This window comes from Silurus aristotelis (genome assembly GCF_946808225.1).
Source record: "Silurus aristotelis genome assembly, chromosome: 6".
Taxonomy (NCBI): Eukaryota; Metazoa; Chordata; class Actinopteri; order Siluriformes; family Siluridae; genus Silurus; species Silurus aristotelis.
In genome coordinates, this window is record NC_139579.1 from 13,004,151 (window position 1) to 13,015,130 (window position 10,980).

Consider the following 10,980-nt stretch of genomic DNA (forward strand, 5'->3'; position numbering starts at 1 on the left):
AGTCTTGAACCATGAACCCAAGTCCTGAACCTGGGGCAAGAACCTGATGCCTGAGTCCTAAAAACTGATGCTAAAACGAAGGAGCCAAGTCCTGATCCTGGTGCCTAAACCTAGGGCTTGAAACTGGATCCTGAGTCTTAACCCAAGTCCTGATCCTGGGACCAGAATCTGCTGCCTGAAACTGGAACCTGATTCCAGAACTGGGGGCCCAAGTCCTGATCCTGGGGCTTGAAGCTAAGGTCTGCGTCCTGAGCTTTGACTCATGAATCTGAAGCCTGCGTCCTGAACCTGGGAGGTGAAACTGAGTCCTGCGTCCTGAACCTGAGGCCTTTAGTGATGTCACAAGTTTTGTTTTTCCACAATAACAACACACACAGACAGAAAAACATCTAAGAGATGTTTGTGTTCCTTTCCTTTGACTTAAAACCTGAAGTTTATGAGTGACTTCCTGCCTACCAAACACCAGAGAAAATCCTGATGTTGTATTTAGAGATTTAAAAGATTCTGATCCCGTTTACGGTCATCATCACCTTAACTCTTCTCTACTGGGAAGATGTTGCACTATATTTTGGGGAGTGTGTGTGTGGAAAATCGTTTAACCACTTAGTAAATTCAGGTCTTGATGAAGGTGAGGAGGCCTGGGGTGCAAATTCACCTTCATCCTGAAGGTGTTCATTATTGTTAAAACTATTTCACTCCGAACCCCCAGATCTTCATAGAGCTCATTTTGTGCACAGGAGCATCATCATTCTGAAACAGGTTTCGGGTCCCGTAGTTCAAGTGAAAGGAGAATTTCTTGCTACGCCACCCAAAGACGTCCTATACAACTGTGTGCTTTTAAATTTGTGGTAACAGGTTGGAGAAGAACCACCACCAGGTGTCCTAATACGTTTGACCGTGTAGTGTGCAGCTTGTGAGGAAATAATAATGGAGGAGACGTTAGATAAGGAAGGGACTTTAATTTTGTCAAACAATGGTTTTAGTCCACGATGTCTCGTTGATTATATAGTTTCACGCTTCACACACACATTGGACGTGTGCTTGACGAAATGACAACTGCTACTTTATACTTATTACTATTGCACATAAAAAAATATATTTATTTTTTTATTTTAATATGAAGCAGCGAAAAATTCGATACATAATAAATAAAATAATCAATGACGCGGTAAATAAGGAAGAGGCTTTTATTTAGGCAAAAAAAAAAAGGCTTATTCTTTCTGAGTTCACCGGTCCGGGTGAGAGCATGAGCCAGAGTCGATTCAGTGAATTATGACTCATTATTCTATAATGTGAGTGAAATGGTGGAGAAAAAAAATGCGCTTATTGATTGATTTGGTTCCGAATTGTTGCTGATATTAATATAAACACGGAGTGACATGGAGGAACGTGGAAACGCGGAGGACGATTTGGCCAAACTGCATCGCCGGGAGAAGAAAGACCTGCAGGGTGGGCCGCGTCTCATTCACTCATCGAGGGCTCTTCTTTTATTTTTACACTCACTGAATTATTGGGGCGTAAAATGTCTATTTTGTGTATATTTATTTATTACTTTTAAAAATAGTCCTCGTTTAAAGCTATTGTGAAAGACCGAATCTCAAATCTCCCTTAATGTGAATATCTAGTGCACTACGAAGGGCGCGGAAGCTGCTCATTTACACTTATAGTGCGAAAGTGAAGGCAACATGCAGTTATTATAGATACAGCCTTCTAGATAGATTTAGATTAGGCCTTTCTCCCACTGTCTTTATTGCTGTCTCTTCGCCCCGCCCCCGTGTGTCTCTCTTACTGTTGTTTTTTTTATTTTTTTTGCTGTCTCTCTTGCTGTCTCTATCATGCTGTGTCTCTCTCGCTGTCTCTATCATGCTGTGTCTCTCTTGCTGTCTCTCTTTAGCTGTCTCTCTCTTCCTGTGTCTATCTTGCTGTCTCTCTCTCGTTGTCTATCTTGCTGTCTTTCCCTTTTTGTCTTACTCTCGCTGTCTCTAACTCTCACTGATTCTCGCTCTCTTACTTTCTTGTTCTTGCTGTCTCTCTACCTATCTCTCTTCTACTTATTGTTTCTCTCTGTCTCTATCTTGCTGTGTCTCCCTCAATGTCTTTCTCTCTCACTGTCTTTTCTGTACTGAGTCTCCTGCTGTTTCTCTCACTGTCTCTCTTACTCTGTTGCTCACTTATTGTCTCTCTCACTGTCTCTTGTTTCTCGCTGTCTTTCTCGCTATATATTTCCTCACTGTCTCTCTTTCTTGTTGTTTCTCACTCTATTTCTCTGAGTTTCTCTTGCTGTCTCTTTCTCTCTTAATCTGTCTTTCTGTCCACTGCATATCAGTTATAAGGATGTGGGTTGTTTGCTGGCTGTTACACTGAAACTGGAGACTCCTTCCAGAACCCGATGCAGGAACCTTCTCCGTGTCTCGGATATGATTTCTCCGTGTTAAATAAGTGTCTGTTTCGTTGCCGTAGAAACGACGCTGTGAGCTCTAAAGCCTTATTGTTTATTGGTTATTGTTGTTTGTTTTTTCCCTGCAGCTAAAATCCAGAGCATGAAAAATGCTGTTCCTAAAAACGATAAGAAGAAGAGGAAGCAGCTGAGCGAGGACATCAGCAGACTGGAAGCCGAGTTGAACGAGAAGCACGAGAACGAGCTGAGACAGCTGCAGACGTCTCCTGCTGGAGTGGAGGTGTGTGTGTGTGTGTGTGTGTGTGTGTGTGTGTGTGTGTGTGTGTGTGTGTGTGTGTGTGTGTGTGTGTGTGTGTGTGTGAGATCTAACTGGAACTGTGTGATCCTTGTGTGAAGGTTGATGAAGTTACAGAAGCGGTTCAGAGTCTAGACGTCCAAGAGCAAGCAGAAGGCAAACACACCCGGATATCCAAAGCTCAGAAGAGACGGGTGAGACTGTCTCTCTGTCTGTGTCTCTCGCTCCCTAGGTCTGTCCATCTCTTTCTGTCTGTCTCCTTTATTGACTACTGTCTTCCTGTCTGTCTTGCTTTGTGTCTGTCTGTCTCTGAATACTATCTGTCTCTCATGCTACATCTGTCTTTCTATCTGTCTATTAAACTGTCTGTCTCTGTCCTTCTGTCTCTCTCTGTCTTTTTGCTGATCTGTTCGTCTCTGTCTGTGTGTCTCTCCCTCTGTCTCCCAGTGTCTGTCCATCTCTTTCTGTCTGTCTCCTTCTTTGACTACTGTCTTCCTGTCTGTCTGTTTCTTATTCTCCCCCTCTGTCATTCTGTCTGTCTATTAAACTGTCTCTTTCTGTCTGTCTCTCTGTCTTTTTGCTGATCTGTGCATCTCTGTCTGTGTGTCCATGTGTCTCTGTATCTGTCTTTCTCACTTTGTTTTACTCACTGTTGGGTGTCTTTCCCTCTTGCACTATGTGTCTCTTCTTCTCTTTCATGATCTTTAATTTCTGTCTTTTTACAATTTTATACACTGTTTTTAAATCGTAACGTTTGTGTTTTTCTTTTTTTCTTCTCCAGGACAAAAAAGCTGCTCAGGAGAAGGAGCGAGAGAACCGCATCGCTGAGGCCGAGGTGGAGAACCTGTCTGGATCCAGGCATCAGGAAGGACTGAAGCTACGCCAGAAACTGGCCGAGAAGCAGCTGCAGATGAAGGAGATCTCGTCTGATGGCCACTGCATGTATCGTGCGGTGGAGGATCAGCTAGCAGGCCGCGGATCTTCTCTCGGGATCCATGAGCTCCGGCTTCAGACATCTTGCTACATGAGGAGCCACCAGGACGATTTCCTGCCCTTCCTTACCAACTCCAGCACGGGGGAGATGTTCACTGCAGGTCAGCAGCATCACTGATGTGCACACGTGTCTGTCTGTCTCTTCTCCCTCTTAAAGTCTCCTAGCAGCTCATATGCTCCAATAGGAAAGTATTTAACGAGAAGCTGGTGTGTAGCGACCAGAAGATACTGAAGATACTGTTCTCACCGCCAGCGTTACTGTGGTTGTTATAAACTGTGGTTGTTTGTTCCCCAGTGTCTCCAACACCAGTGTTCCTTCTCCACAGATGAATTTGAGAAGTACTGCAGTGACGTTTCTGAGACAGCAGCTTGGGGTGGACAGTTGGAGGTAAGGTTCCTCTGAGGTTCTCAGACTAGATTGAGCGATTTATAGATCTGTGCTGGTCAGTTTTTAACACAAATTATCAACATTTCATATTTTAACCATTTTCATTTAAATGTCTGAAAATATTTTATATATTTTTCACGTGTATTTCTGTTATTTTTTTTTTTTTCATGTCCTAGTTACGAGCCCTGACGCACGTCCTCCAGATACCCATCGAGGTCATTCAAGCCGAGTCTCCTGCCATCGTTACTGGTGACGAGTACAACAAGCCGCCCCTCACTCTTGTGTAAATATTCATATCAAGAAAAATGCTTCCTATTTATTCATTTATTTATTTATTTCACATTTAATGCTCCATTTTTCTCTTCTTCGTCTCGTGTCAGATACATGAGACATGCGTACGGACTGGGCGAGCACTACAACTCCGTGGAACCTCGAAAGGACGCCGCTGCCGAAGAGCAAACCTGAACCCATCCTGTCCCGGTCCTTCAAACGTAGAGGACGTAGAGCCTTGACCGTGGTATGGAGAGATGATGGAGAGATGATGGAGAGATGGCTTCCAGAAGCACAGAGTGATGACTGGTTTAGAAGCTAACGATCTCATCACTCCATGTACTCCATGTTCCCAGGAAAACATCATCTTTAATAAATGTGGTGTTTAGATGCCTTTTAAATCAAATAAACACAAATTTCTTCCCACGTTTTCTTTCTCTAATATAATAAATGAGGAATTTTAATTATTACACTGTATGGACAAGATTTCTCTGGACTGGAAAAGTCAAGTGTCCCAATACTTTGGGCCATTCCGTGCGTATGGAACGGAACCAATTGGATTAAATCTGGTTTGCGGTGCAGGTCTGCAGTTCTTTCTTCTGCCCGCTAGATGTCGTGTAACATCTCGTTCCGGTTACAGGTTTGTATTTGTTTCTACGGGAACCTGAAAAACACCAGGAGAATGGATCATGATCCGGTCTTTCAGGCAAAGAAAACTAAACCCAAGGCGTTTAATTTAAACTCAAGGAACATGCGTGAGCTTCCTAAAGGGGTTTTAGCATTAACTTGGCTTTCGGGGATTAGTTTAAACAACAACCAGCTGCTGAGTCTGCCAGAGGGTCTGCACTGCATGCAGCAGGTGGGTGAGCAGGACAATGGTCTCAATCTACAGTCCAATATTAATTATTTCTAATGTAAATTAAAATTAATAAAATTATTTTTCTGAGAAATTATTTCTATCTGCTGCTCCCCTAAAGAGCGTTCAAGCTACAGACACCAAACCCAAACCTGCTGTGACTCGGAGTGATGGCTCTTTTCTGAAGCTTCTATTCTTCCCCTCTTTCACACACTCTTCCTCCACCTGTAACACACAGACACACACACTCTCTCCCTCTACCTGTAACACACACACACACTCTCCCTCCACCTGTAACACACAGACACACACACACTCTCTCCCTCCACCTGTAACACACAGACACACACACTCTTTCCCTCTACCTGTAACACACAAACACACTCTCCCTCCACCTGTAACACACAGACACACACACACACTCTCTCCCTCTACCTGTAACACACAGACACACACACTCTTTCCCTCTACCTGTAACACACAAACACACTCTCCCTCCACCTGTAACACACAGACACACACACACACTCTCTCCCTCTACCTGTAACACACACACACACTCTCCCTCCACCTGTAACACACACACACACACACACACACACTCTCCCTCCACCTGTAACACACACACACACACACACACACACACACACACACACTCTCCGCCTGTAACACACACACACTCACTCCCTCCACCTGTAACACACACACACTCTCTCCCTCCACCTGTAACACACACACACACACACACACACACACACACACTCTCCCTCCACCTGTAACACACACACACACACACACACACACACACACACACACACACACACACACACACACACACACACTATCTCCCTCCACCTGTATCACACACATTCACTCTAATTGTAACCTGTAAAACTCTTCCTGTAACACACAGGTTACAGGTAGTGTGTGTATATGTTACAGGTGGAGGGAGAGTGTGTGTGTGCAACACACTCACTCACTCTAATTGCATCCTGTAAAACTACCTGTAAACCGTAACACCCTCCCCCACCACCTGTAACACACACACTCTGTTCACCTGCAACATACACACACATTTACTCACTCTACCTGTAACCTGCAACACACACTAGCTGTAACCTATAACACACACAGTCTCCCACCACCTGTAAAACACACACACTCTACCTGTAACACACACACACACACACACACACACACTTTAATTGTAACCAGTAACACCCACTCTACCTGTAACCTGTAAAACACACTCTCCCTCCACCTGTATCACACACACACACTCCAGCTGTAACCTGTAACACAAACTCTCTCTCTACCTGTAACGTCATAGACACTCCTTCTACACGTAACCTGTAACACACACTCTCACTCACTAGATGTTTGTAACGTAATTACCTGCAGCTTTAGTTGACAGAACTTAACCTGGGCAATAACGCTTTTGAGGAGATGCCACCAGTCCTGAAACATCTTCACAGCCTGAAAAAGCTGCACTTGTTCCGCAATCGGATTTCCACATTGCATCCTGAGGTTCTGGGTGAGTTACGATTAAGAATCAGATTAGAATTAAATGAAAAAAAATATGAGGTACATTTTTTTGCACAGGCTAAATCAATAACTTCCTCCCACCCATAGAACATCTCATGGCAACTGTAGCTCCATGCCATGGGTCCTCATAGTTCCTGAGTTTAACTCTCCATAGAAAACGTATGAATCTTTAGGCTGTTTGTGTGGAGCCATCCAGAAGATGGGCATCAGAATGGATCAGGGAGTTTCAGAGAGCAGTGGACAGGAACACTGGTATCTCAGAAGCTTGTCTAGCTTGAGAAAAGGAGAGGGGTGGGGATAAGGATTATCCTTATTGATGTGTTATAGATATGGACTCTGTAGAAATCCTAAAAAGAAGTGACATTTGTTCATCTTTCTTTCTCGATTTTTATTTTTTCCAGAAGGTCTTTTAAACCTTGTCGTCCTCAACCTGAACCACAACAAAATCCGAATTGTTCCTACAGCGATAAAGAGGTGAGTTATCCTGTTCAGCAATCTTGATCTTGAGTTGAGGACCTTGCTAAAGAGCCCATCAGTGGCAGTTTGGTGGGGCCGGGATTTGAACTCATGACCTCCTGATCAGAAATCCAACATCTCAACCACTGAGTTACCACCTTTCTAGAATGTATGTTTATGGACATTTGGCAGATGCACTTATCCAGACTTAAATGTATCTCAAATCATACAACAAAGTAGGGGAGGGGCCATGCTCGAGAAGCCCGGCTGGGTGTGGCTGGGATTTGACCTCACGACAGTCACAAACCATAATCCATTGCCTTAACCGCTAATCCACCACCTCCTCCAGAAAGGTTTCTCAATCCAGACTCCGTTCTTATTCACAGCCTCTCGAATCTGGAAAGGTTCAGTATTGCAGGCAATCAGATCGAAGAGATTCCCGCCGAACTGGGGCTGGTCAGGAAGCTGACAGAAATGGATTTCACCCGCAACAGTCTGAGTGGAATCCCGCACGAGTTGTATGAGCTAACACGTCTGAGGAAACTGAGCCTGGCCAGGAACGCTCTCGGAGAGTTACCAGAGGTGGGGTTACGCCGGTTTAGAACAATTGATTTTCAGTGGATTTGTTTAGACAATGGAATGAATGCGAATTTTTCTGGTGTTTGCAAAGGGAATTCTTGGATGGAAAAATCTGCGGATTTTCGATGTTGCTGGAAATCGACTGTCTGTGTTTCCAGCTGATGTAAGTCACCAATGAATTTTGGGAAAAAATATAAATAAATAAATAAATAATCGATTGACAGTATGTAGAAAGATTAATAAAAATTATATAAAAAATGTGCGATTAATTTTTTTTTTACATTTTAAATGACGTAAACCATCGGGACACCAAACAGAAATTTTGCCGTGTTTCCACACGGACGGTTTTAATCGCCGGATGCGAGCGTCATGGTGGATTTTGGTGCTCCATTTGAGACTCATTGAGTGCATCAATTAAACAAATGTTTGGTGATGAAAAATTATTATTCGGCGGATAGCTTTTTTTGCGTTTTATATGTGTGTGTGTGTGTGTGTGTGTGTGTGTGTGTGTGTGTGTGTGTGTGTGTGTGTGTGTGTGTGTGTGTGTGTATACACATTACATACATATCTCAGTTCCAGTTTCTTGAGCTGGAAGAGTTCTATTTTGAGGGGAACAATCTCATTCGATCTGAGCTCTTCACATCCACTCAAGATGAGGAAGTTCTCTCATTAAAGGTAAGGAACCTGATTCCACTCCAAGATACACCACATGGACAAAAGTTTGCGTTCACCTGAATTGGAGATTCGTCCAGCCAGTAATGAAAGTCAGGTACTGATGTAGGTGAGGAGGTGAGAAGGTCTGAGGTGCAGTCCAGCGTTCACATTCATCTCAAAAGGTTTTTGGTGGGGTTCTATAGCAAGACACTCAAGATCTTCCAGGAGAGCTGGAGATCTTCCAATCCATTGTAAAGCAGCTCTTTATGAAGCTGGCTTTGTGCACAGAGGCTTTGTGAAGCTGAACAGATCCGAACGCATCCAGAAGCAACCTATACAATTATGGCCCTTCAACTTTGTGGTAACAGTTTGGAGAAGAACCACATACTGCTGGAACAGTCAGGTGTCCCAATACTTTTATCCACATTGTTTTAAATATGCTGCAGAACTTTAAACTGAAGCTGGTTGATGCTTTGCTAACGTTGTTTTTCTGCACAGGAACACGCTGCCAGGTTCATCTTGAAAGAACGTTTAAACAAGTCATCCCTGGTCTCCAACGCTTTGCAGTTTCATCCAGATATTCAGGCAATGCTCTCTCGGTTCGGGAGGTGCGCAGTGTGCTTCGAGCCGTTTCTAACCACGTGGGTCGAGTGTGTGAGGTTCATCAGCCTGAGAAAGGTGCAGAGACTGCACACACTCGAGACTCACCAAAACAAACAAAAACAAAGATTTCAGAATAAAATACAAAGAGTGTGTAAAATTTGATGTTACCGCACTCCTTTTCTTTTCTTTTTTTTTTTAGGACATGGGCATAAAGAACTCTGGGGACGTTCCGGTCCGGGTGTTCCTGTGCTCCTATTCCTGCTTTAACAAGAGCAGCTGTTCTTATTACGTTGTCTGTAAAGTAAAGCCGTAAAAACTGTTCAAATCTATATTTCAGTAAAATTCCTGTAGTAGATTTATAGTGTTTTCAGAGCCACTTACACACACACCCACACACACACACACACACACACACACACACACACCTGTGCAGTTAACAATGTAGAGCCTTGCTGAAGGGCCCCAGAGTTGCAGCTTGGTAGGATTTAACCTCACGACCTCGCGATCAGAAGTTAAAGATCTTAACCACGGAACTCCCACTTGTAATTTTCAAAAAAGCAGCTGTCCTTGCTATAATGATCCACCAGGTGGCACTGTATGATCACGTTGTATGTTTAGACCCTTCCAGAGCTTGTGAAAGTTCATGGCAGTGAAACTGTGGAGAAAACACAGACGAGCAACACTGTACATGAACAAAAGTTTGTGGACATTTGTACCACATCCAGTCCCCATTTGCTCTTATAGTAACCTCCACTCTTCTGGGAAGATGTTCCAATAGATTTGTGGAGGTTCAGCCACGTCAGTAAAGTCAGGAACCAGAGGTGGGAAGTAACGGAGTACAAATACTTCGTTACTGTACTTAAGTGGATTTTTCTGGTATCAGTATTTTACTCCACTATTTATTTTTCAGACAACTTTTTACTTTTACTCATTACATTTTTACACAAATATCTGTACTTTTTACTTTTTACATTTTCAAAACAGACTCGTTACTTTAGTTTTAATCCACTGATTTGGTGAAATATTTTTTTTTTATTTTCACTGTGCGCTGATTTCAGCCGAACAACCGATTTCCTGTTACTGCGCGTCTTTTTCAATCCGCTGCTGTATAAAGTCCTGACCCTCACTCACCACAGATGTAGACTAGTTTATGGAGATAAGATTTAGCAGGCAGAAGGCAGTAAGAAGTTTGGGGATAATGTGGATGAGACAGAGGGAGTCAGTGATGAGAACATGACTGAGAACAGACACATTCATGATCATCATCTTTTCTCTGCTTGTGTTCTATATGTGGATCTTCAGCCTGGACACATTCATTAGGTAACAAAATTTTTAATTCGTTTTGTAATAATAATATTATTTATATATACATACACACACACACACATATACATATGTGTATGTATGTACAGTGGTACTCCGCTTATCGACTTTAATCCGTTCCTTAAAACCGGTCGAAATGCAAAAAGGTCGAAGAGCGAATGTAATTATCCCATAAGAAATAATGGAAAACCAATTAATCCGTTCCCGACCTCCACCGATACCCATTTATTAACAGCTTTTGCCCTGTTTTTAGCAGCATTAATACTAAATAATACAGGTACATAAATAATATTTGATATAATTGTTATGCAGCGTAATGAGCGGAGGCAAAGCCGGAGCACAGTTCACTTTGGTTTACCGAGAACACACACACACACACACACGCCAGTCCATAGAATCCCGACAAAAGAGAGTGATATCCGTGGTACGCCCTGGAGGGTCGAGGTCCACAGGCGAACGCACGGGAGGAAAAAGGTAATCCGGGGTGCCGTGGAGAGCGCGTGGAGTCCGGAAAGGAAGAAATGCATATGAATACGTGTGACAGTGAAACCACAGACAAACATGCACCAAACACCTTCACATACCAACAATAACCAACAAGGAGTGTGGCTGAATGAGGG

The 10,980-nt window shown here is 43.3% G+C and overlaps 2 protein-coding genes across 4 annotated transcripts; both read left to right on the forward strand.

The window, feature by feature from the left end:
* Window positions 1-1,036: 1,036 nt before the first annotated feature.
* On the forward strand, window positions 1,037-4,770 carry otud6b (OTU deubiquitinase 6B). Its single transcript, XM_083543373.1, has 7 exons — window positions 1,037-1,449; window positions 2,527-2,678; window positions 2,795-2,887; window positions 3,475-3,787; window positions 4,013-4,074; window positions 4,251-4,357; window positions 4,455-4,770. Exons 1-7 carry the CDS (start codon window positions 1,380-1,382, stop codon window positions 4,537-4,539), a joined length of 882 nt encoding a protein of 293 aa, XP_083399499.1. The 5' UTR covers window positions 1,037-1,379; the 3' UTR covers window positions 4,540-4,770.
* A 123-nt stretch (window positions 4,771-4,893) lies between these two features.
* Window positions 4,894-10,387, forward strand: lrrc69 (leucine rich repeat containing 69). Of its 3 annotated transcripts, none has more exons than XM_083543353.1 (8): window positions 4,894-5,203; window positions 6,608-6,734; window positions 7,147-7,219; window positions 7,588-7,783; window positions 7,872-7,943; window positions 8,354-8,455; window positions 8,933-9,112; window positions 9,237-10,387. In XM_083543353.1, exons 1-8 carry the CDS (start codon window positions 4,955-4,957, stop codon window positions 9,348-9,350), a joined length of 1,113 nt encoding a protein of 370 aa, XP_083399479.1. In that variant the 5' UTR covers window positions 4,894-4,954; the 3' UTR covers window positions 9,351-10,387. The 3 variants fall into 3 exon arrangements, with proteins under 3 accessions (XP_083399479.1, XP_083399480.1, XP_083399481.1); XM_083543354.1 differs by having other exon boundaries at window positions 7,150-7,219; XM_083543355.1 differs by having other exon boundaries at window positions 5,075-5,203; window positions 6,602-6,734.
* Window positions 10,388-10,980: the final 593 nt, after the last annotated feature.

Excerpts from the sequence above, each read along its gene's own strand:
- otud6b (XM_083543373.1), top strand. The coding sequence starts at position 1,380 with ATGGAGGAACGTGGAAACGCGGAGGACGATTTGGCCAAACTGCATCGC. Across the intron at positions 2,679-2,794 it reads CGTCTCCTGCTGGAGTGGAG|GTTGATGAAGTTACAGAAGC; the intron begins GTGTGTGTGTGT and ends CCTTGTGTGAAG. Across the intron at positions 3,788-4,012 it reads GGGGGAGATGTTCACTGCAG|ATGAATTTGAGAAGTACTGC; the intron begins GTCAGCAGCATC and ends CCTTCTCCACAG.
- lrrc69 (XM_083543353.1), top strand. The coding sequence starts at position 4,955 with ATGTCGTGTAACATCTCGTTCCGGTTACAGGTTTGTATTTGTTTCTAC. Across the intron at positions 7,220-7,587 it reads GTTCCTACAGCGATAAAGAG|CCTCTCGAATCTGGAAAGGT; the intron begins GTGAGTTATCCT and ends TCTTATTCACAG. Across the intron at positions 9,113-9,236 it reads GGTTCATCAGCCTGAGAAAG|GACATGGGCATAAAGAACTC; the intron begins GTGCAGAGACTG and ends TTTTTTTTTTAG.